Source organism: Sylvia atricapilla, chromosome 7 (assembly GCF_009819655.1).
Source record: "Sylvia atricapilla isolate bSylAtr1 chromosome 7, bSylAtr1.pri, whole genome shotgun sequence".
Classification (NCBI taxonomy): Eukaryota; Metazoa; Chordata; class Aves; order Passeriformes; family Sylviidae; genus Sylvia; species Sylvia atricapilla.
The window spans coordinates 2,589,211-2,613,428 of record NC_089146.1 but is presented as its reverse complement, the minus strand read 5'-3'; the positions used below and the strand labels follow the sequence as shown (position 1 = coordinate 2,613,428).

The 24,218-nt window shown below is 47.4% G+C and overlaps 3 protein-coding genes and 1 long non-coding RNA gene across 10 annotated transcripts in view; 1 reads left to right on the top strand and 3 right to left on the bottom strand.

Annotated features, from left to right (window-relative positions):
* KANSL1L (KAT8 regulatory NSL complex subunit 1 like) overlaps nt 1-7,400 on the top strand; it is a 62,001-nt gene extending 54,601 nt beyond the window's left edge. For 5 of the 7 annotated variants that reach the window (XM_066322414.1, XM_066322413.1, XM_066322416.1 and 2 more), the window contains 3 exons: nt 3,319-3,431; nt 4,910-5,063; nt 5,665-7,400. In XM_066322414.1, coding sequence (XP_066178511.1) covers nt 3,319-3,431; nt 4,910-5,063; nt 5,665-5,913 — 516 coding nt within the window. In that variant the 3' untranslated portion in view covers nt 5,914-7,400. Of the gene's footprint in view, nt 1-3,318; nt 3,432-4,909; nt 5,064-5,664 lie in introns of those variants that run through there. The other 2 variants (XR_010743967.1, XM_066322417.1) reach the window with 2 other exon arrangements.
* Nucleotides 7,401-8,233: 833 nt separating this feature from the next.
* LOC136363308 (uncharacterized) lies at nt 8,234-11,645 on the bottom strand. Its single transcript, XR_010743968.1, has 2 exons — nt 11,458-11,645; nt 8,234-8,486 (listed from the first exon to the last, which is right to left on the bottom strand). It is a non-coding gene; the product is annotated as an uncharacterized lncRNA (long non-coding RNA).
* Nucleotides 11,646-14,492: 2,847 nt separating this feature from the next.
* Nucleotides 14,493-16,968, bottom strand: RPE (ribulose-5-phosphate-3-epimerase). Its single transcript, XM_066322411.1, has 6 exons — nt 16,830-16,968; nt 16,627-16,706; nt 16,408-16,547; nt 15,683-15,817; nt 15,456-15,542; nt 14,493-15,040 (listed from the first exon to the last, which is right to left on the bottom strand). The coding sequence occupies exons 1-6, from the start codon at nt 16,949-16,951 to the stop codon at nt 14,918-14,920; spliced, it is 687 nt and encodes a 228-aa protein (XP_066178508.1). The 5' UTR covers nt 16,952-16,968; the 3' UTR covers nt 14,493-14,917.
* Nucleotides 16,969-17,285: 317 nt separating this feature from the next.
* The window catches only part of UNC80 (unc-80 homolog, NALCN channel complex subunit), a 127,191-nt gene continuing 120,258 nt past the window's right edge, over nt 17,286-24,218 (bottom strand). The window contains exons 62-65 of the mRNA XM_066322420.1: nt 23,405-23,486; nt 22,775-22,886; nt 21,488-21,651; nt 17,286-20,446 (exon numbers count right to left, since the gene is read on the bottom strand). Of these exons, the coding sequence (XP_066178517.1) occupies nt 20,183-20,446; nt 21,488-21,651; nt 22,775-22,886; nt 23,405-23,486 (622 nt within the window). The 3' untranslated portion in view covers nt 17,286-20,182. The remainder of the gene's footprint in view (nt 20,447-21,487; nt 21,652-22,774; nt 22,887-23,404; nt 23,487-24,218) is intronic.

The following is a 24,218-nucleotide window of genomic DNA, read 5'->3' as shown; positions in this document are numbered from 1 at the left end:
TGCTTTTATATAAAAATATACTTTCTGCTTTTTCTTTGTTTCACTGCATAGTAGCCTGTGGTGGTATTGGAAATGATATAACTTTTTTTTTTTTTTTTTTTTTTTTTTTTTTTGTGGTACTACATTAATAATTTATTTACCTCTCTGTCTTCTGCATAACATCTTCATATCTTCTGCATTGCTGAATTTTAGAACTTCAAAATTTTCTCTGTATCAAGCAGTATTCAGGGATTTCTGCCACTGGATAACTTTTTCTTCTTCATCTTTATTGTCTTTGTTGTCTTAATCTTTGTCTTCTTCTCCGTCTTCTTCATTTAGAGGCTTTCAATGCAACAACCCATATCCATGCAATAAACCTGCATCCAACATTTACTAAGTTACAAAAAAAGTGGGATCCCCAGTTTGTCATGCTCCATGTGAGCCGCACATCCAAGCATGGGAACTCAGCACTTTCTGGGAATCAGGCCTATTCATTGTGCCTTTGAGAACAAAAAGCCTACCTTTTATGGGTGCATTTTTGTGTCTGGAAATTTTGCCTTATAAGAACAAAATTGGCAATGCAAAAGTTAATCTACTATCTATGTCTGCTCTATGACGTGCTCTAAAAATACTTTCTGGAAATAGAACATTTGAGTTTCCTGGTTTGCATGTATGAATTTGCAGTCTTATTGCTTTAAGGCATGGGAGGGTGTGGCACAGGTTTTCCTGTTTTGTTTTGATTTTCATTTGTTTTGTCCAGGTTAAAACTTCTGGAAAGGCACAGTTGTAACTTTCAAGTTTTATTTTGTAGTTGTTTTAGTAAGGACAAATTCTTTGGAGTAATTCCTTGTGCAATTAGTTTTGCATAAGTGTTTTCATAGCCTATGACTCAGTTTCCTGTGGAGCCAAAGAGTGAAACACACATTTGGTTGTTTTGAGCCTGTTTTGTTCTCAGGCTGTCACCCTAGTTAATACTTCAGAAATATTCCTGGTGCTATTCAACATTAATGCACAATGTGTTGTAGTGTCATGGGGGGATCCAAAGCTCAGTTTTCTTTCAGTGAAATCAATAGACATGCCTCACAAACAGGCCTTCCCCATAGCCTCCTCTCCACATCACTGCCAGATCCACCCACTGAGGGATGACTGTTCCTTTGTCTTTTTTCAGATTAACCTTAGTGAGGAAAAACCACCAAATTTCTCCTGTTACAGAACTTTAAGTTAATCTAAAGTTGTTAGAGGAAATGCTGGGGAGCAGCAGAGGTGGTAGTGAACCCAGTAAAGACCTTTTATTCTGATGCCATGAAGTTTTTATCCATAGAACAGATAATAATTTTTAAATAAGAAAATTTACTGTTCAAAAGAATAGGGTAGACCTCTCTTTAAGTAAACAAATGGTTAAATATGCTATGACCAGCTATGAAAACCAGACAAGGCTCATTTCTGTATTTTTCAAAACTCTTCACTTGGAGAGGAATGTGGACTTTGATTTTTGAATGGAAACTTGTTAAAAGGAAATTTCTTTCCAGCATGAAAAGTTTTGGCAATTTGCTAAGAAAAGTATTTTCAAATTCCAAAGTTTTTCTTTCTAAATTATATTTTGCTTCCACTTCAAAGGAGATCTGAGCACAGAAAAATCCTGAATTTTCCCCAAGGGAGTAACACTTTTGTCCTTCACAAAATTCTCACTTTCATGCTATACATCATTGACCTTGGAAAGACAGAATGTGAACTGAGATGTAGCCCTGTTTGGTTGCTCTCCAAGTGACAGAGCTGGTGAATTTCAGAGAGAGGAGAAAGCCCATTAAGTTCACTTGCATGAAGGGAAACCAGCAGCTAACAAAGTGGTTTGTGTTGAACATAAATAAATAAAAGCAATGAAGGAGCCCTCAGCAAGGAGTGATGAGATGAGCAGACTAAGCAGCCTGTTTGTCTGAAGGTTCTTGTCAAGTGCTGGGCTCAGGAGGAACTGGGCACCCACATTCTGCAGATGGGTCCTGTGTCTGATTCCAATCAAAATGAAACCTTTAGGATCACATTGATTGGTTGTGATACTTTGCCACTGTACCCCTAATGGCTGTGATCCACCTCAGTGCTGAGAGACTTGATCCAGGGATGGCTTCCACAGAAACACGATGGAGTGGAGCACTGCCAGTGTCTCTATGGCAGTACCTGGCACTGCAGTGAGCACTGTACATTGGGTTCTCTATTTTGTAGGCTCAGTTGGAAGATAAATTGTGTTACTTGTACAGCTCCACTGAGGATTTTGCTTTAGAAAAAAATAAATGCAGTTTATTTTCCATGACCCCTTCAATTATTAGTATAGTTCTTGTCCAGGACTGATCTGGCAGTGCAGCTTCACAGCTCCTATGACCAGGAATTGTTCTTTCCAAGAATTTCTCAGCTTTTGAGTTGGGACTATCTGGCATAAAATCCATGGCTGCAGCACTCAAACATTCCTGCCAAGCTCAGCTTTTTAGGTGAACTTTGAATGGTTTGGAGCACTTTGAAACAACTGTGAGCTGTACTGGAGGGATCCAGCCAAGAACCCCCCCCTGCCATCAGGGGAGTGAGGGGGAAGGGCAGCAAAGTGCTCCTCAGCCAGCTCTGGCTAAGGAACAAACTTCCTGGTGTGTTGCCATTGGAGAAACACAGATGGTACTTTCACAGTGAAATAGCTACATCTTTTACCTAAAAAGCTGGCTCTTGTTTTACTAGGAGCAGATAAAGTACTTGCAATTAGGGCTGGTTTAAGCTATACTTGGGATCATGCAAACCATTGGGTAAGAAATAATGTCTTCAAAGCAGAAGTCATTTTCTGCTTGGTTTCACAGCAGGAATGTGGCACCTCAGGTTCACCGAGCTCCTCTCTGGGGAGTTACCAAAGTCCTTGGTGATCTCAAACCTGTTTCTCAGTGCTTAAAGAGCACCTGGCAAATCCTGCTGCGTCACAGCCTCCTCCTAAAGCAATCTGTTGGAATTTTTGCTTGTCTTTATTATGTACTTTTAACACTGCCGTGATTTGCAAATGAATACTTGTCCTCTACATTTTCTGCCTCTCACCACAGAGAAAAATGTGTTAGTTGCATGGAGAGGGTGTCACTTCTATATCCATTCAGATCAGCCACAGACGTGTAAAGAAATAAAGCTAAAATGACAGCACTGTACACCAGAGCTCTGGTAAACTGAATGCACGTAAATGTGCCTTTGTAGTGAAAGCATGCATTGAGTTGCCTCTTCTTGTTTGTTGAAGAGACCTTTGCAGAATTACATATGATAGTGCTGGTGTTGTTTTTGATGTTTTTAGTTCATGCCAGCTCTCGCTGTGTCTGGTTACAGGTAGAAGACCTGTCAGACAAGGCTTTTTCCTCGCGCCACACCAAGTACGAAGAGCGAGAGCGTGCGCGGTGGTCGCTGTGGGAGCAGAGCCGCTGGCCCAGGAGGAACAGCAGGCAGGTGTATTAGCTTTGATAAGAGCCTTCCTATTGAACCTGGTGTGGGTTGTGGTACAGGAGTGTCAGAAATGATGTCACTGAAGTTTGAAATGAGGGCACCGTTCACTAATTAACTCCTCAGGGACAGTATCAGGTATGTTTAACTTTGCGGCTGGTAAGGGAAGGCAGTGCTGAGGCATGCATACTTACAGAGATTGGGCATGTTAGTGACCTGGCATTACTAAATAAACATCTTTCTCACTGAGCAGAGAGCTCTGCTAGACTGTGCCACTCCCAGTCGCTATGACTTTAGCCACCCAGTGTATCATGAGTCCTCCTTCACTCACCAGAATGAAGGTTTCACTCTGATGAAACTCCATGGTGTTCACAGATGTGTTTCTGAAGGGTCCTGGGCTGTGCAAGGGGCTTAGAAAGTCACTGTGTTAATGGTTCATTCTCACAGGTTTGCCATCTGGTGCACAACTCATCAGATTTAAATATAACCACTAAATGTCTTGCAAAAAGTAGTGTATATCGGAACAAACATCATAAACCAATGTCTGCAGTTTGGCCCTGAGAAAATGGTTCCCATAAATTATTTTACAGTCTGCCAGGGCAAAAAGCAGCCTATAAATGTTGTGATAACTTTTTCTGCTATTTATCATATGCTTGTGTCTGCTCTTGTCTGAAAGTGAACCATGACACTAGAAATAAATAGTCAAAGATAGCTTTTTTTTAGTGCAGGATAAAAATAGAGCTAAGACATATTGAGGAATTTTATTTTAAGTAATTTTATATTAAGTAATCCCAACTTTAGAAAGTGCACTGAAAAATAAAAAGTTCTGTATGTACCTTGATCTTGAAACTGTGAACTCTTTGTAAAATCTTAGTGCTGCTTGAATTCAGAATTAAACTGCTCATTGACATGAGCAAGGTCAGGCTTCCACCTGGCATTTCAGATGCATGCCACTATCTTACATCTAGTTTAAATTTCTGTTAAAAGTGAGGTCAACGTTTTTAATCTTACTACATTTTTGATTGCTTTGGACTTGAGCAGAACTGGTAAGGAGGAGCCCAAGAAATTGTCTCTGACTGTGCTGTCTCACAGTGTTGACCCCACAGGCTCCTGTGGGTGATGCTGCTCTCCCAAGTGCAACAGCCTGGGGCTCACTGATTTCTTTTGTCCAGAGTCACAGTTCTGGTGAGCATGTGGAGCAAGATGCAGGAGTGGGACCAGTCACTAGCTGTCTGCAGCCAGGGTGTGCCTGTCCCACCCACTTTATCCACTTAGTTCCTCCACACAGTGCTTTGCTTTGGCTCCAGCCAGCAAGGTCAAGAGCCACACCGGTTTTCCTCTGCTCTTTTGGTTTAAGCAAGCAGAATGGAGGTAGCATGTACGGAGAAACTAAACACTTTGAAAAGAAAATGTGAACTGCTCATGGCAATGTGAAAGGTCAAGAAGTAGCTCTTAAAACTCATTTCTAATTCTGCACTAGATCTTACAGCAAAAACGCTGATGGCCGACACAGCCAGGACTTGGTGCAGAAAGACCATTGTGCTGCTGACCCTGCTCCTGACCCAGCTGCAGATGCCCACAGCTCTGTTTGTTCAGGGATGGCACCACTCTGCAGGGAGAGCCAGGAAGAGAAGGTGGGTGCTTCCAATAGTTTCCCAGTCTGGTCAGTTCTTCAGTGACAACAAAGGAACCTGAAGATACTCTCCTGTCTCGCTGATCAGAATCTCAGGCTGTCACCCTAGTTAATGTGCTCTGAATGTAGTACTCATGTTGAGAACAACATTGCTGTGCTTTGTAAATTAACCCCAGATCTGTCAACAGAAGTTTCATTGCTCGGTACACATGGCACATGTTTTTGAGGCAAATATGGAAGGACTGGGTTCAGGCTTGGATTTTTTTCCAGGGGTGTTGGCCAAGGTTCCAGACAGGCCTGATCATTAGAGGGTCAGGCATCCTGATGGTCTGGCATTGTGGAAAAGAGTTTCCTTGCCTGTTCAAGGGTAGGTCTATTATTAGTTGAAAACCTTATGCAGCCAGCTTACATCTTCATGCCTGGCAGTGTTTTGTATTCTTTATCTGAAGAGCCCTGCCAGCACTGTAAAGAAAGACACTCCTTTGTTAATTGATAGCACATGATTCTGCACACAGTTAATCAGTTCAGACTCATCTGAAATCCCTTTTTATCCTCTATACTCCTTTTCCCACCCTCACTCCTACTCTTCTGCTTCCTTTCAGTCTGGGCTGTGGGAACTTCGAGTTTTTCCTCTAAAAGATGAAGAAGTAGAAGCTTTACTGTGCCAAGATCAAGTAACGAATCAGACTGAAATGTCAAGTGCAACTTTCTCCAGCAACTCTCCCTGCACTCCAGGCACACCCACTGCTTTGCCAGACAATGGCTATCCACCAAGAAAACAATCTACCCAGGAGTCAGAAGACTGCAAAAGCATTTGTCTGGGAAGCAACAGTACAAGGAAACAAAGGTGACAGGGAATAATGTGGTTCATTAAGAAAGCCAATTAAGGTGGAAAGAAGTGTAAGGTAAAATCTCTCGTTCACACAGCATATGACAGCACAATTCAATACCTTTATGTTAGCTGCATATAATATATTTTCTTTCTTGCTTTGTAACAGGCAGGATAAATCCCAAAGACAACACTTTCTTCTTCCTGAACCCCAAGAGAAAGTAATTATTTCAAGCTGGAAGTCTAATATTCCCAATGTCGGGAGTGGGCGCACATAAATTGCTGGCACCATTCACTTTCTGTTGTCATATTGCCACATTTGTCAATAATCATCCTTTTCTGTTTGTTTTCAAATGCATATCTGGTTCTAGTGGACTCTGGTGTAGCAGGAGATGCTGTCTACCTTATCCAACAACTTCAACTGAACACAGAAAAACTACTTGAAAATAGTGGGGATAAGCGTTAGGCTCAGATTATTCTCCTGTGTGGCATGGCCGTGGGGCAAAAACCTGTCTCTCTAACTGCATGTGCAAGGTAAGGGTAGGTGAGAACCAGCAGGTCAAGCCAGGGGATCTGGAAGCTTCAGTCATGTAGCTGGCTGTCAGTAGTGCCAGGGCACATTTCATATTGAAGTCCTCAAGCAATAAGGTAGAAGTAGCCCAGTGCATTGCCACAGTCAATGGATGTGACACCCACAAAGCAGGGTCTCTGCTGTGGGGAGGCAGAGACAGGAGGAGAGAGGGGTAGAGCCAAAGCAGTGACAGCCCATGGAATGTTGTGGTTTGGATCATCTTCCTTCCTCAGTCCTTCAGTAGCTAATGAGGCTCATCATACTTTGCTTTAATATGTTAAAGTCTTGTTCCTATTTCTGTACAGTGCCTTGTACGAGTCTCGTAAGTATGCCAACATTTGGTGACTGCCTGGAAGGGAAAAGATGATTGATGTCTTGAAGAGCAATAAAAAAAGAAGCCTCAAAGCTTTCCATTGTGATTCTGGATAGATTTTTCATTTCCCAGTGCATTCACAGTGAGAAAACAATGGCAAGTTGTTTAAACTTGCATCTAAATAGCATAGCTTGGAATGTATCTGCAATCCCGAGAGGTATTAACAAAGATTAAACATTGAATGTAGGTATAACCCATCAACAGGCAGTTTTTCTGTGTAGGACAGTTGAAAGCAATTTAATAGGAGTCTCTGTTTTTCGTGCAGTTTTCTTCCATATGTAATATCTGGAATGGCACTGGACAGACGACCCAGTTTTATTGACAATTTTTTTTTTTTCGGTCAAAATGACAGGAAATACAGACTGGGCATATGAAAACAGTTCAGTAAAGTTTCAACACTACAACCTATTGCTACATTGTAGTTTATTGCACATTCTGATTATTTTTTAAACACTTTTTTTAACACTGGTTTGTCTTAAACTTGAATCTTGCCTCAATGTCTGATACAATAATCTTTGATGCAAGGTTGTTTTTTTAATTAAAAGTTATTTCTATATATGTTGTATATAGTCTGAATTTGATGGCTTTTTGGAAGTGAAGAAGAGGCAGCAATACTTCCTCATGGCACAGAGCTCTGTTTGGCCTGCAAAGCCACTGTTTGCAGTGGTACTGATGCTGCGCTTACACTGTGAGGCCAAGGGCCCCCTCCGTGCCTCAGTACAGAGGTGTGTGTTGCCCTCTCTCTTACCCTGCATCTGCTTCCAGGAAAAGATTTCGGAAAGGTCAGTATCTCAGATGTTTTGCAGGTCTTTTCCATACCCCTCTCTACTCCTCACGAAGCCTCATCTGACCAGCTCTCACCCGGCTTTGCTGTAAGGTGTGGGCTTCCTGTGTTGTCTGATCCCTGGGGCAGAGGGAGCAATTCCTGCACTTGAGGAGAGGGGACGGACCAAGTAAACCAGCCACTGGAGGGTGGAAACAGAAGGGTGTTAAAAAGGAGGCCAAAGACCCCCTGTGTCATAGGCGCTGGGTTATCCCAGTTTGGTCACCCTGGGGAACTGCAGAACATCATCTCTGCACTGCAGTTCAGGTCCCAGCTGCACGTGGTGCCAAACCATCTTGTGGCTGCAGGATCAGCCCTGGTCGGGGTGCCTTGCCCACTGCAGGGGCTGCAGAGGCAGGGAATGCTCTGAGCAAGGGGAACTACCTTTGCTGTGTCCCCTCTTGGATGTTCTTGCCAGCCCTCGTGGAAACATGCTGGTGCTTCATGGTAAATAAAAATAGCAATAAAAAGGGGAGTCAGAGAAAGGCTGAGCAGGTGTAAGACAGAAGCAAAATGTCTGTTTGGTCATTACCACTCACGGCAGAAATTATTGTAATAAGTTAACTGAGACTCCATTATCTTTGTGTGGGAAAAGCCAATTCTTTATTCACATCACTTCTTTTAGACAGGCTTCCCACACCCCGTGTGCAGCAGCACCTATGGGCTGGTAGTTTTCTTACCACTTCAGTAATGGGTCAGATCTGTGGGTACATGCTGAGATGCAGCTTGTTTACGTTTTTCCTTTATGGGTCCTCAGGGAACAGATCTTACTGTTTACACAGATGCACTTACTTTTCACCCCAAGGATAGGTGGTTGTCTTAACCAACCTTTCATACCAAGATTGTTTTCACATGGGAAATAATCATTAATAGCACTTACCCTTGCTCAAGAAGGTAATAGAGCATTGTATTACTGGACCTTAACTAAACATAACTGCAAATGAGTACCTTTAAAAGTTACAGATACGACAAGATGTAGCTTATTCTACTGTTATTAACATGAAAACAATACGGGGGGAAGGAGAACGAGAACTCTGAGCGCTGCTGCGGGCAAAAAGGAACAACTCCTGCCGCCGTGTTGTGCTCCCAGCCGTGGGGATGAGATCCGACCTCTGCAGTGCCCGGGCGGGGGGAGCCGAGCACGGCCCTCCGCAACACAAAACCCTCTGAAGGCCTCGTGCACCAAAAGGAGAAACACCGACAGCAAATGCAGAAAAGGTTAAAAATACACCAAGCGCTTGTGGCGGGAGGCCGATGCAGGGAAATGCTGGGAAGCGAGACCAGGCGGGAATGAGGGAACGACCCCGGAACCTTCAGCTCGGGGGAGTTGTGTTACAGGAAATGGTGTCCGGTTCCTGCCTTCCGGAAGCCGCTGCGAACCGAGCGGGACTCGGGGCGTTCCGGAGCATCAAATCACCCGCTCGGGGCCCCCGCGAACACCGCCCTCAGCCGCGGCCACTGCTGCCACTGCTGCCACCGCGGCCACTGCTGCCACCGCCCTCAGCCGCGGCCACTGCTGCCACCGCGCCCACTGCTGCCACCGCCCTCAGCCGCGGCCACCGCGGCCACTGCTGCCACCGCGGCCACTGCTGCCACCGCGGCCACTGCTGCCACCGCCCTCAGCCGCGGCCACTGCGGCCACTGCTGCCACTGCTGCCACCGCGGCCACTGCGGCCACTGCGGCCACTGCTGCCACCGCGGCCACTGCTGCCACCGCCCTCAGCCGGGGCCAGTGCCGCCACCGCGGCCACTGCTGCCACCGCGGCCACTGCTGCCACCGAGGCCACCGCAGCTGCGGCAGGGCCGCCCGGGGACACTGTGTCCCGCCGGACCCATTTGGCAGTGGCACACGCACACAGATCCGGGCTCCGGATTTCAATCGGGGATGGAAAGCGGTTTCCAAGTGGATGTAAGAGTACTTATTAGTCTTTTTAAGGTGGAAAACGGAATTTAAAGGTAACATTCCCATCGGTAGAGGGAACAGACGGACCTGCAGACACAGGAGGACCCGCGCGGGGGCGGTTGCCGCAGTAGCCGCGGTCCCTTCAGCAGATTGTCATTTTTAGCGACTTTCTAGTAAAATACCGTGTGGGTAACGATCTCGTGGCTAACGTATCTTCCCCTACGACCGCTGCCCACAAAAACTGCCCCCCAACTCGTCCCGCCTTTCGATAAAAAGGTATATATAAGTGACACGCGGAAAGACTAAAACTCAGAGACAAAGTGAGTTTTAAAGCAGGTACGTGATTTATTCAGCGCTGGGCGCGATGCGGGAGAGCTCCCAAAGGCATGGGAGCTCCTCACTGCCATTCTCCTTTAACCTCTAGAATGTGACATATGCATCAAATTTCGCAATACACCTATGCATATTCATTCCTTGGCTCCTCCTCTCCCCACTTCGTATGTTAATTGTTTTATCAGTCCTTTGCCCCTGCGCAGGTGTCTCTGGTGGTTTCGGGGGTCTCAGAGATGAAGGATAGTTTTCCTCGGAGATGAACTTCTGACCTTGCTGCCTTGAGCATGCCCACTGATCCTCTGGTCACAGTCCAGGCTCTAAGACCAGGTTTATCTGGTCCTGGGGGCTCGAGGCGCCTTACTATCTCAGTGTCTTTGGTAATCTTGTATTCTTGTCTTTTGTTTTGGTAAACAACCCCCCTTTTATCAGACATCTTTGTATTCCCCTTTGCTGTTTTTGCACACAGCCCTGTCTCTTCTTTCGAAGAGCAGCAATACACACCATCTGAATGCCTAGCCTTTAATTAGTATTCTTCTCATTTTTATGATTAATACCCTCTAGTTTCTAACCCCATGTTTCATAAGTATTGTCGCTTTTTTGGTCCGCTGAAATCTGTGCTCTAAGATTCCCCGTACTTTATCCCTTTTTTAAACTCTAACTCTACATATGACTCCGTTGGTGTGGGCGTCATTTCACGGGTGTGACGCTCCGCGGCGCCAATTTTCAACTGCGTACTTCTTGAACTCAGAAATCTCTATTCTTCACGTATTTTTGGTCACTGTCTCTCCTGCTCAAGGAGATATTTATTTCCACCTTGTATTTCCCGTCGCATTATTTCCACGTCGTATTATCCCCACGGATCTCCAGGCAGTGCCCCGCGTCTCCTCGGGGTTAATCTATTTCCATTTAATGTGTTTCCCGGCTCTGGGCCGTTCCCCACGATTGGAGATCGTGTCTCGCACATTTGCAGCTGTGACCGTGCCCGCAGCGCGGCTTTGGCACCGCTGTCTGCCCCCGGCTCTGCGGCCGCAAGGCGTTTTTCGTGCTCACTGCCCCTGGGCGGGGCTTTCCCGGGAGCTCTGTTGGGGGTTGGGTTTGTTTCTGTGATTGTTTCTGTGTTTGTTTCCGTGCCCCGCCGCCCGGTTCTTGTCTCTGTGTGTTTCGTGCAGCCGGAGCCCTTCGCTACTTGGTGTAGCCGCTCGAATTTCCTTTCCCTGCGGGCTGCTCGTTCCCGACTCGAGGATTCCCGGATTCCGGCTCTCCAGTCCTGGCTCGGCTCGGCCCTCGCCTCCGCGATTGCCTCAGATGTAAGTCAGCCGAGACTCCATTATCTTCATGTGGGAAAAGCCAATTCTTTATTCACATCACTTCTTTTAGACAGGTTTCCCACACCCCGTGTGCAGCAGCACCTATGGGCTGGTAGTTTTCTTACCACTTCAGTAATGGGTCAGATCTGTGGGTACATGCTGAGATTCAGCTTGTTTACATTTTTCCTTTATGGGTTCTTGTTTACACAGGTGCACTTACTTTTCACCCCAAGAATAGGTGGTTGTCTTAACCAACCTTTCAGACCAAGATTGTTTTCACATGGGAACTTGCAAATTGCTTAATTACACTTAAAAGAGATGTCAGGTTAGATACTAATTTAATAGAGCAGGCCTGATTTTATGAGGCCTTTCTTTCCTAATTCTTCTGGAGAAGTATAACTTTTTGTAATTTTTCTGTCACAAGAAGAAATCCTTTCTCCAACAGCTCTCAGCTGCCCAGGCCTGTGACAGCAGGCTACTGGAGCACAGTGCCAGAGGTGTTCCTCCTCCTGTGCCAGTACAGGGCTGGTGCACAGGGCTCTGCTATCCCCTGAGCAGGGTATTGTGTGTGGCAGGCCCCTTTCCAGTGGGAAGGAGGGCCAGGAAGACGGCCATTTCCCCGTCACCTGCCTGCCTCCAGCATCCCTGCAGCTGGCAGGGCCAGGCGGGCAGTGCTGTGTGTGCATGGCGTGGTTCTCAGGGGGCTGCAGAGCTGTGCCCTGCCTCCTCTGTCCCCACTCTGTGTCCTGGCTCCACAGGGAGGGCCCTGATTTTCCATACTGGGACAGGGTTAAAAAGCTTGCTGAGCTCAGCCTGGTCCCAGCACCAGCCCTCTCATTTGTCCCTGGACTGCGAGCAGCTGCAGCCAGCACTGGCAGGCTGCTTTACTGCCTGCAGCCCCTGTGCTGGCACAGCTGGGCTTCAGCACAGTTCAGTTTGGCCTGAATGAATGCTGCTGTCGTGATGTGGGAGCAGGCTGGGGGCTCAGGGCCAGGCTCATCCTTGAAGCCATAAAATGTACAGAATCCCCTGCTTGTTTTCATTCCTTTTCAAAGTTTTAGGCAGAAAATAAAACCCCAGACAAAACACAACCTCTCTTTGGCTGTTAAGCCATGAAAACAGCTGTTAGTGCTGCTGCTGTGGCTGAAGGTATCAAAAAGACTGACAGTGAAAAACCAACTTACAACAAAATGCAGCAAGGCCCCCTCATGCATGAACCTGGGGGTTTACAGCTGCACAAAGCCACTTCCCACTGCTTCATTTACCATGTTCAATTGAGGCTTTTCTTTAACACCCCTTATGTTCTGCTTCCTGCTGCTGTGGGGGTTTCAAATGCTTCATCTCTGCATCCAAGACCTTAATGGCACGTAAGTACCAACAAGAATTTTTAAACATTATTAAAACGAAGTTCTAAGTGTGCAGTGTCTCCTGCAGTGTTTTCTCTCACTCAGGGCTGTGCTGCACGTGGTCAAGTTTGTTTCCATCCCATTCTCCAGTTCAGAGCTGTGCTGTCAGGTCACTCTGGCCCACTCACACAGGCTGGGCTCTCCCTTACAGCTGACACCTCACCACAGGATTGCAACATCCAACGGGCCTGGGGTGTATTCAGCCCGTGCAGCTCTGGGTTTTCATGTCAGCACCCAGTTCCAGCCCTGGGACTCAGAGCTTGTTACTGAGTACAGGAGGACAGGCCTAAAGAGGCCCCAAAGAGATCACTTCTGTAAAGGTACATGAAACTGAAACATTTTGTCTTAAGCATTAAAGAACAGGAATCATTCATTACTGTGATTTCACAGACATGGTCACTAACAGATTTAACCTCAGATGTGTAAAAGCTGCTGCAGCAGGAGTCACCTGCATAAACCCACTCTGGTGGGATGCAGACAGAACCAATTGAGTAATTTTACTTTTTGGGTATCTCTCCCCCAAGACTCCCAACCCAAGAGTCAATGCAAGTGCAAACTTATCATCCTTAAAACCATTATGAAATGGCTACAATGTATGAACACAGAACATACCATAAGATTCCACAAAGCCTGGTACCATCAATTAACTAGCACAACTTGGATGTCGCCCCCAAATTAATTAGGGGAAAAAAAAAAAAAACAGAAATAGTTTGATTACCCCTTCAATCCAGCTCACACTCAACTGCAGGAGGTTAGTACACTACAGCTCTTGTCCTACTGCTTTCCACAGCATGAAAAGCCAGACCCCACATCCTGAACCAGCATTTTCATTGCAGCCTGCATTTTAGCTACCACAGCCATGACTGTTTGTCCATGCACACACTGAACTCTACGCTGGCTCTTTCCAGAAGCATGAATAAGCTGCTCTAACACACACCCAACAGCCCTTGGGACTATAGCCATGCCCTTTCATGGCCAAGCTTGCTTTTAGCAAACCTCTTCTGAAATAATCTCTCAGCACAACTGGTCCAGACAACTCCTTTTTTCTTGTGCTAGTTCCTAAATGGGGTTGCAAGTGGAAACAGGAAGCAATGTTTGTTCACCTAAACCACAGTTAACCATGCAGGAAAAACGTGGCAGTTCAGATGTTTGAGATGCTTGTCCAGAGTGTCTGAACCAGCCCGAGCTGCTCCTCCTCACCAAGAGCAGTGGCCCTTGCCGTGGGGTCCCTCCCGAGGAAGCAGACTGTTTGCAACCCTTCTGTAATTGCAACTTACAGGGAAAAACACCACACACAACACCATGACCTGTTTAAGAGCCAGCAATGCTAATGAGAGCTGTGGGAGACAGGTCTACCTAAAAAATGGCCTGCTCAGTCTTCCTCTCGTGCTCCGAACTCACCTTTCATGTGCCCAAACAGGCCAGGCCTGCGGACACAGCAAATTGAAGGGCTGATTACTATTTGGTTCCACAGACCCATCTCCAGGCATTTCAACCTACACGTCTCTTCAGCAGCTACCCTTTCTGTATGTTACCATCTTAATCATTTACTCAGACATATGTACAAACCAAGGAGACTGTGGAGCAAGATAAAGGAGTGTTAAAGCAACATTATTCTGAGGAATTCCATCACTTCCAGGAATTTCAGACACAGCTGTCCTAACTGGCTATTTGAAGGATAAGTGAGAAGATACTCCCCACTTTGTGATCTGGTAAAGATGCTGCAGTGACTTACCTGATGCTGGATTTCTATAGGCCAAGTACTTCCAATGCAATAGAGGCAAAGGACAGGGACTTTTCTACCATCACTGGGATTTTTTTTAGCCCTCCTAAGCTGCATTTTCCCAAAACTTACTCCTGAACCCAGTCACTTATGACAGTCAGCTTAAAGAGCTTAACACACCAAGGAAGGGGTGTTTAATGCAGTAGTGGAAAAGTTTTGTAGGAATGCACAGATCAAATGACAAAACACAGACAGCAGAAGGCAGTTTGATTAAGAGTCTTCCACAAGAGAGGTTCTTGTGGTGATGCTACACTCTTCTAGCAAGCAACAAGCTGACTGCAGTTCAATCCAGTCAGCACGAGAGGTTGTGCCCCAAAATCAAGAGACAGGTTCAAACCATTGCATTTCCAACCCTGAAAGGCAGCCAGAATGTTTCCCATTGCTGCTTGCTTCCCTGCAGTGAAGGGATAATTCCTCTGCTCAGCAGCAAGGAGTTTCTGCAGTTGGTGTTCATCCAGCCCTCACTATGCAGGAGCAGAGGGTTCTCCTGCACGCCCAGAGCCTCGTGGAGCAGCGCTGGGCAGGGCTCATCGGTCCAGGCTGCGCTTCTGCGCCGCTTCTGAGCACACATTCCTGAGGAGGTTGATCACAGACCTGGGGTCTGCGCTCTTCATGATGGCGCTGCCGGACACAATCATATTGGCTCCTGCCTGGGAGACAGCAAACACTGCTCAGCCGCACAGAACACGCTGCCCGCAGCCTGCTGGGACACACTGCACTTGTGAGCTCTTGGCTGGGTGCAAACAGGTGGGACACAGGTCACATACCCTGACTACAACCTCGCATCAAGGTCAGAAAACAGCTCTTCCCCTAATATGTAATTTCTTCATCACATTGCTCCTATTTACACCAACATAAAGGGAACAAACTTCTTGAACTTAGGGGAGGCTTCAATAGCCACTATTTTAAAAGAGACACAAGATCGGACCTCAAAGAGATTTTTATATTAGATGTGTTTTATGGTTCCCTCTGAAAACTAAAAACTTCTCCTAAGCTTTATTTTCTGGGGGTTGGTAAGACTCTCAGCACAGTGACTGAGAATGCTGCTCTGCTGCAACCTCTTACCTCTGCACACTTATGGATGGTGTCAGGCCCAACTCCCCCATCCACTTCTATATCCAAGGAGGGAAACTGTGTCCTCAGCCACTGAACCTGAGGAAGCAGATAAAAAGGTGAGCTGCCACCCTACAGCTTCTTGTACATCTAGAAAAGGTTTATCTACTCCACCACCATACTCTACAGTTCATTAGCTTTTTTAGCTCAAGAAATAATGAAAGAGAAACACAGCTTACCTTTGGCATCATGTCTTCCATAAATTTCTGTCCTCCAAAGCCAGGTTCTACCGTCATCACCAAGGCCATGTCTATCTGATTGGCCCAAGGTGCCAAGTGTTCAACTGTAGTGCCAGGCTTGATGGCCAGGCCAACCTGCAAGAAGGGAAGCCAAATCCAAGTGCACCTTAGGATTAGTGCACCTCAGGGCACGACTGGCCTGCGCTCAGTACAGATTCCTAGGAAAGTAATTACGTGACTGTGTAATGGCAGGAAGAACAGGCTTACTTTATTTAAAAATCCCACATTTTCTTCACTAAAATTGAAGACTGACTTCATGCGCAGTGTGTTAGGGCTGCATGTGCCAACCCTAGACCGCCTGAAGTGGCGATGATCAGTTTTTCATAGTATCATGGAATAAAAGTATCTTGAGTTGGAAAGGACCTAGAAGGCTGATCCAGGCAAACTCCTGGCCCTACACAGACAGCCCACCAACCCTACCCTGCGCTCGGGAGCACTGGCAGAACGCTCCTGGAGCTCGGGCAGTCCCGGGGCTGTGCCCGTTCCCAGGGGAGCCTGGGCAGCGCTCCACACGCTCTGGCGGAAGAGCCTTTTCCTGATCTCCAGCCCAAGGCTCCCCGAGACAGCCGCAGGTCGTTCCCTCGGCTCCCGTCACTGCTCACCACAGAGAACCTGCCAGCGAGGCAGCGGTCGGTTAAGCAGAGCACAGCGTGCGCTCCCCTCACCTTCATCCCATTCTCCCGAATGTCCTTTATCAGCGCCCCGGGGTTGTCCGTCGCTTCCAGATGGAAGGTGTATTGGTTGGCACCGGCGACCGCCATGGGCTTCACCCACTGCTCCGGCGCGGCCACCATCATGTGCATGTCTGCAAGAGGACAGCGAGCGGGCAGCGGGGCCGAGTCCCGCCGCCGCACGGGCAGCGCCCCGCAGCCCCCGGCCCTTACCGAAGAAGGGCTCCTGGCCCAGCCGCTTGCGCAGGCTCTCCACGACGGGGTGGCCGAAGGTGATGTTCGGGACGAAGTGTCTTGGGGCCGAAGAGAGAGACGCGCCCGCCCACAGGTTACCCCGTGCCGGCCGGGACGGGCGGGCCGCGCCGCCCGCCCCCCGCGCCGCCGGCCCGGCCGCTCCCGCCCGTCCCCGGCGTTACCCGTCCATTACATCCAGGTGCAGGTAGTCGGCCCCGCAGTCCAGCATGCGGCTGCACTCGGCGCCCAGCGCCGCCAGGTCGCTGTTGAGGATGGAGGGCCCGATCCGACACCCCGACGCCATGGCTGCCGCCGCGGCTGCTGCCGCCCGGGGGAGGGGCGGCGGGGGAGGGCCGGGGCGGGGCCGCCGCCATCTTGGGCCGCGCTCCGCCCGCCCGGCCGCGCCCCCGGTCCCGAACGGGCAGGGACATAGCGGGAGCAGCCCTTGTCTAGGTGATTTAAAGCGTATTTTGTCCCCCCCAAGGCACGGTTCCCGCCCCACGCCGGCCACAGCCAGTGCCAGGCCCGGTAAACATTAACAGGCGCTCGGTCTCCCGGAACAGAACCGCGCATCGAAACCCTCACGGCGCCAGAGACCGACCGTGTTACGCAAGAGGCTCAAACACAGAACTCTGTCCTTTGCCGTCGTTCCTTTGTATTTAATCCTCGGGACAACGTTTGCATAAAATGCATAAAAGGCAACGGGACCGACTGACACGTGGACGAGACAGGCACAGCCGGACATCGCTGAACACGACATGCGCTTAAGGCGGCTAACACTATGGAAAGCAGCATCGTTTGTCTTCACAGCAGAAGTAACACCGGTTCTGGGACAGAGATACTGGAGGAAAGCACAAACCAGCTAAAGTACTGTGTATGCCACTCATTAGGACAGCATTAAACGCAACAGGTATGACAGTAAAAAGCATGGGAAGTCAGGCTGACGGGCTGGCCTGTCTGTGCCCTCCTCAGCAATCATCCCACAAAACCAAGGCCAGCTGGATAAACCTAAATTACACATTATGTCCTGTTTAAGTTGCATTGTTTCCTAGTAGGGTAGACGTTTAAAAGAGGCATTTTAGTCCTTGCTATGGCTTACTACTGGTGAATTCACCTGTGACAGTGGAAATTGTAAAGTTATATACACTGAATTAAATGAAGTAAATCACAGTTATTTTGTCATCTCTGGAGTAGAGTACTGTGGGAAGGCCTCTACTTTTCATGAAGGAAGATGCTTCCTCATTTTCTGCAGAAAAGGTCACTCTATAAAGTGCACCATGGATTCTGTATGTGTTGTGTCCCGGCCGTTTACTCGGCTCATGTCTGAAGCTCTCCTCCCCCTCAGACTGCCAGTGACCAAGCCTACCTTGGGCCTTGAGAGTGAAGCTGTGGGGTTTTTTCCTCATTTGTGCGTCAGTGTTAATGATAAAACTTAACTTCTGGACTTCAGCAATTCTTGGAGTGACCTCTGAGCTAGGAGCTAATCTAAAGCAGCATCCTATAGGTAGCTGGCACTGGCTCCAGGGCACTAAGGAGATAAGAAGCAGTACAGCATGTTTTGATCAGCAGAGGAAACAGTTTGTTATCCAGGACATCCATCGGGACACTGTCACCTCTCTGACAAGACCAGGTCCCCTCTGGATCTGCATTAGAGCCCCACCTGTACACTACATAGCCCCATACACGTGGTGGTGCATTACAAAGAGAGCTGTTTTCTCAGCCCTGCTGTTCCCAAGACATGCTGAGATTCTCCTCCTCTCCCCAGGGGAGTGGTAGCAGAGCGTGCTCAGCACCTGGGAGAAAAATGGCTTTTGCTCTCTTCAGAGGTTTAACGTGAGTTTCCTGCCCAGACTGGTGTGCACAGCTCCTGCCAAATGTGAGCACTTGGCAAATGCCAGGCAGCACAGCCTAAAGCTCTGTGGGCTCCACAGGCTGGAACCTGCTGTTGGGTGTGTGGTTAATTTTCTCAGCCCCAGGGAAACCTGTGTGCTGCACTGCAGCAGCCAGGCAGCCCTACCTAGGGTAGTACTTCAACAGCTATTTCAGAGCCCGGGAGGAGAGCTGTGGGTCCCTTCTTTGGAGATGGCTGGAGGGATATCATTTCCCTCCTTAGTAAGGCTGGTTTATGATGTGTGTGTCCAAACTGCAAGCCCTCAGGAGCCAAGGTGGTAATTAGCACATTTTAGATACCCTCAAGATGATCCAAAACGTTCTCCTCTGCACATAATGACATGATTATAAACTCCAGTTTGTCTAACATGAGCCAAAAAAGGCAGTGTATGATTCCCAAGGGTATATTTGGGCACTGCTGATGATTTCGTGGTTTGTTTCACAGCTATTTTGCAGTTTGCCTGTCAGCAGCTAATGGCTAAATTCACATTTCAGTGTAATTCCACGATGCTGCAGCAAAACCCCTTAACTCAGCTGTGATTTCAGCTGATCCACCTTCTATAAATGTTACATACATTTATCTAATGCTTACAGCCATGAATGTTACATACATAAAATGGAACCTTTTAAAATACAATCTCAGCATGCCAAAAATAGATTCTTTCATCAGGTTTCTGCCCTGCAATATCCATCTTTTGTTTAAAATGTACATATATATTTTTATATATAGTAACATGAAAATACCATATATAAATATCTACTTTAAATCCCTCTGTGTACATCCAACAGCATCAGGGGAGCCAGTGCTTGGAACCAGAAGGTCCACACATTCCAGATGCAGTTTCTTGGAGGTTTTTTTTTCTAAACTGTGGGGAGGAACAGCTGAGTACATTAAAGCAGGAGAGTGTGGGCTATTTATACCACCTGCAGACCACTCAGCCCCTGCTCATCTGTGTCTGTGCACAGCACATGCATTCCTGCTTATGGTATGTACTGTGTTTAGTTTTACAGAACAAACATTTCTGTAGCACAAGGGCAACATTTTACAGACTGGAATGGAACCAGCAGACACAATTAAATTCAACTAAAGTCTGCAGTGCCAAAAAAAAAAAAAAATCTCTAATTGCTTTATGGTGCTCATCATTGCTCTGCACGTCAGAAACAATGGTCCCAGGCTGAGAAAATCAAGCTTTAGATTGGTACTTTCAGCAGTTTTCACTGCTTTCAAGGTGTAAAAGCCTTGGATTCAGCTGCTGTACAGCCCTCCTCTCAAAACCACTACAAAAATAAATCTTGGGCACAGTCTCTGAAGAGATTTCTCTGTCTCCCACAGTCCAGCAGCCCATTACCCAGTGAGGCTGCTGATCACAGTACATGGCTGCCAGCTCAGGGCTCCGTGGACCACGTTTGCCTACACACCCCTGTCCTGAGAATTCTGTACAGATTCTTGGTTCCTGTGGTCCTGCCCTGAACTGAAAGGAGATCTCACAAATAGAAATTCGCCAGTCTATAACAACCGGCCGATAGCTATTTCCTGCTCTTGGATAATAAAGTGCTCTTGTTTTAATTAGTTACTATTTAGCAGGGAACTCTAAGGAAAGGGATACATTTCCTTCCTCCTCCCACTACTGTCCTTCCCCAGGAGTTAAACGTGAGACTCATCTAGATCCACATCGGTCTCCCCAAGCTCCACGTGGGTGAAGCTGAAGTGAGTGGCCAGCAGAGGGTTCTCCATGCCGTTGTCCTCACTGATGTGCAGGACAGTGTCCCCATGCTGCAGCAGGCTGGTGGTCTCCAGGCCAGCGAAGTCCTCGGTGTCAGAGAGCTGTGTGGGCGGGGTGCCCTGCGCTGTTGTGGGCCGGGACTCCGAGCCCTCCTTTTCCTTCTCCTCGGCAGGGAGTGCCTCGCTCTGCAGTGGAGGAGACTGGTGGTCAGGCTCAGGGAAAGCAGGAAAGGAAAGGAAGGTCTATAAAGTACTTTCTCAGTCAGATACACATTTTACCATAAAGAACCAGGCACTTGCAGATTATAAATCTCTCAAAATTACACCTAACAATATATTTTTGCTGGTGAATCAAATTTACATCAATGATCGGAAAGGTTATCTGATTTGAGTCATCAACACTTCCTCATTTCATCTTTTTTAGCGCATAGCTTCAAACTGAAGGAGGTTTTAAACTGAAGCTTCAAACTGAGAGAAGGTTTATATTAGATATTAGGAAAAAAATCTTCATACTGAGGATAGTGAAGCACTGGAAAAGGTTTCCAGAGAAGCTGTGGTTGCCCCATCTCTGGAAGTGTTCAAGGCCAGGCTGGATAGGGCTTGGAGCAGCCTGGGACAGTGGAAGGTGTCTCTGCCCATGGCAGGGGGTGGGATGAGTCCAAACCATTCTGTGATTCATTCTATGATTCTGAAGACAGAGATCATTTGTTCACAGCAAAGGACATACTCTCATACCCTCACTGGATAGCTGGGTGTATAAAAGTGATCTCAGTATCACTGACATGTTGAAGGGATGACCGGGATTGTCCCTGCACCATCCTCAGTGGGGTCCAACACAGAAAAAATGTTGGACAAGCAATTTCTTTTACAATGCGATTCTTAAACAGTCCTGAGGCTTTGATGGATTCCTTCCCTAAGGAGGCATCTCTCGGGGAGCAAGCTGTGAAAACCTGTTGAGGACAGCTTGCTGTGGTGATTAGGTCCAGAAGGACACTAAGCGTGATGGAAAGATGGAAAGGGAAGATGCAGAAAATACATTTTCAAATGAAGAATTGTTGCATAGATCTGGAAGGGAATGGCTTTACAGAAGCAGGGGCTTGACAGCAAACAACCTGTCTTTCCTGCAGCTTTCAGCACAGTGCTGTGACTGTAATGCATGTGGTGCCTCCCCGTGCCCGGGACGGAGCAGTGCAGGGACACAGGCTGCACAGCCAGCAGTGACATTACCTGGCTGTGAAGATCAGCCACAACGATGGCAGGTGAGGAAGTCAGCACAGGTTTGCTGGGGGGCTCCTGCTGGCTGCAGCCCAGCTGCTGTGCCGGCTCCACGGCGCAGGCTGGGGGAGCCTCAGGCTGGGCTTCAGTGAACGTCACCGACCGCTTCTGCTCTGCTGAAGGCCCAGGAAAATGAGGGTTAAAATTGGGGAACAAATACACGAGAGAAGAAGAGAGAGAATCCCTGGAGGTTTTACAGCTAAGACAGGATTTGTGGTTCATCCCATCTTTATATAAGCTGTCTAATCAGCATCTAATCTTAGTCTTTAACCCTGGGCTTCCACTACAGCCACAGCAAAACTCTGGGATCTCCTAAATAGCCAGGCCACCTATCCCTGTCATGGCTTGGTGAGAAAAACACCACCCATAACATCCTTCCATTCCAGAAGAATACACTGAGTTGAATTCCCATGAGTTAGGCATTTCTGCCCTCAAATAAAAAATAAAAACTGGCACACGAAAAGATAGGATATTTCCCCAAGGTTTTGTGGAAAATCTAAGAAAAGAAAGTCCAACAGATAGCCCCTCATTCCTGCAGAGTAAGTCCACTAGCCAGGAATAACAGAAGAGCACAGTGTAAAGACAGCTAGACTAAAAACTTAACAGTAAAACTGCCTGACCTTAATTATTTTTGGTTAACTTTTATGTTTCAAACATCTCCAGCAGTGGTGTTGCCCCAGCACACTCCTGCTGAGCATCTAGAAACCCGAAAAGTTCCCTAGTAACCTTTGCTCTTCCAGATGTTTCCTCCAAAGCTCATTCCAGATGGTACAGAATACAGCCACCTGCTCAGCTTGGCAGTGCTGACCCCTGGAAACATACAGCACAGACTGAAACAGTCCTACTTTCATTTCCATATACAGTCCTCAAAGACCTGTACTGCTAAGCTTATGATGGGTCACTTCCTTCTTTGTACTACTCTCAATAGCATCTTCCAAACTTGCACATCTGGAGGTTTTGGATAAGGCATCTTGACTAGAGGAAACCCATCACCTGAATGGGGAAACAACAACTCTTGGAAACAAGGTAATTCATTGTCCATGTCCTTGGAAAGCTTGGAGAAACCGTCCAAGTGTTTTGAGGGGGTGGATTTCTGATAGGATATCCATTTACTAGGAAAAAGTATAAAGCTGCTGGGACTTCATTTCAATACAAGCTCCTAACAGCCCCCTGCTCCTTTAAGCTGAAGGCAGAGCATTTTGTATTGAGTGTGGTCCTGGAGAGGCAGCAGTGCCCTACCGCAGGGTTTTGGCTTCGGCTGGATGCTCCGTCGTGTGGTTGAAAGCCGGGCGCCGTGGCGGCTCCGAGGCTCCGTCTGGGTTTTCTGACGGGACAGCAGCGGCCGCCGGAGCTGGACAGCAGGACACAGAGTTAGGCTGATGTGTGTTCACATACTGCACACACATACTGTGTGTTCACAGCTGCTTCTCTGAGAGCACAACACATCGTCACCTCTAGGTGTCCGCTCACTCTGCGCTCAGCAGATACGTGTTTTAAGGTTGCCATGGCTCACGCATTTCCTTCATATGAATATCTGGGCTTTGAGCCTTTTCAGTTTCAACACTGAATGTAATGCAGTGCAGGCTGCATGACCATCATTTAATAATAGTGCTAGGAAAAAAGCCTGCAGAGCACAAGACTGAGGAATTTAAAACAAAGGGCACCTCCTCTCTTAGGGATTTGCCTGGCTTCACACCTACGATTTGTGCTATGGTTCCTGCTACGTCAAGGGACTGCACCAGTATAGCAAAAATTAGGCAGAAGGGACATATCACATCCACACATCATGTCCAAACAGCCACATCCAAGAGAAGCCAAACCAAATCACACAGCAGGGGAGAAGGTTTGCTTACTGCCTTGTGTCCTCACCTGCCGTAGGCCTCTCTTCCGCCCCAGGGGCTGCTGCAGAAGGAGGTTCTGCTGTCCTGGCTCGCTCTGCACGCTCGCCACCCTGTTAGATGTGGACAGCATTAGGCCAAGCACAAAAGCATGCTGCATGACTAGCAGGTGTCCTGGCAATTGGGACTAAAATAAATAAATAAACAAGAGATCGACCAACCACTAATGGCACAGTCACTTCAAAGAGCAGCACTGTCTTTGAAGGATGGGAGGGGACATGTCTATTGGGTTGTGGCTTCTGGGGCTTAGGAAAGGGTAGGAGGTGGAGTCATGGCATTCAGGACTTGGCCACGCACAGGTAGCATCCAAATATAAATAACTGCAGATTTCAGTTTTCAGTCATTGATTGATACATCCCACTGAGCAGCACTCACTTCTCTGCGTCCTTTGCCACATCAGTGGCAAACATCAGCTTCCTAGCTCAAAAGCCTTCTTGCTTGCTTTTCCTTTTTTCAAGGATGATGTTGTAAAAGCTACTTTTTTTCTTCCTAATTAAGACTCATCACAATTTTGTCATCTGGTTTTAACTTCAATTTAAGTCAACAAACAGAAAACAAACGCAAAGTGACAAAGGATCCATTCACATAATGGATGCATGAGTTATGTGAACAAGGCCCCACACTCAACACTTGCAGCCTCAAGTCTTTTTGTGACTAACAAACAGAAGAGACAAGTAAACAAAAACTAGAGAGAGCGAGAGATAGATAGATAAACACAGTTTTTTGGTTTTTAATATATTGGCACAAAATATCTGAAAACCTGGAGTAGAAGCACTTTAGCAATA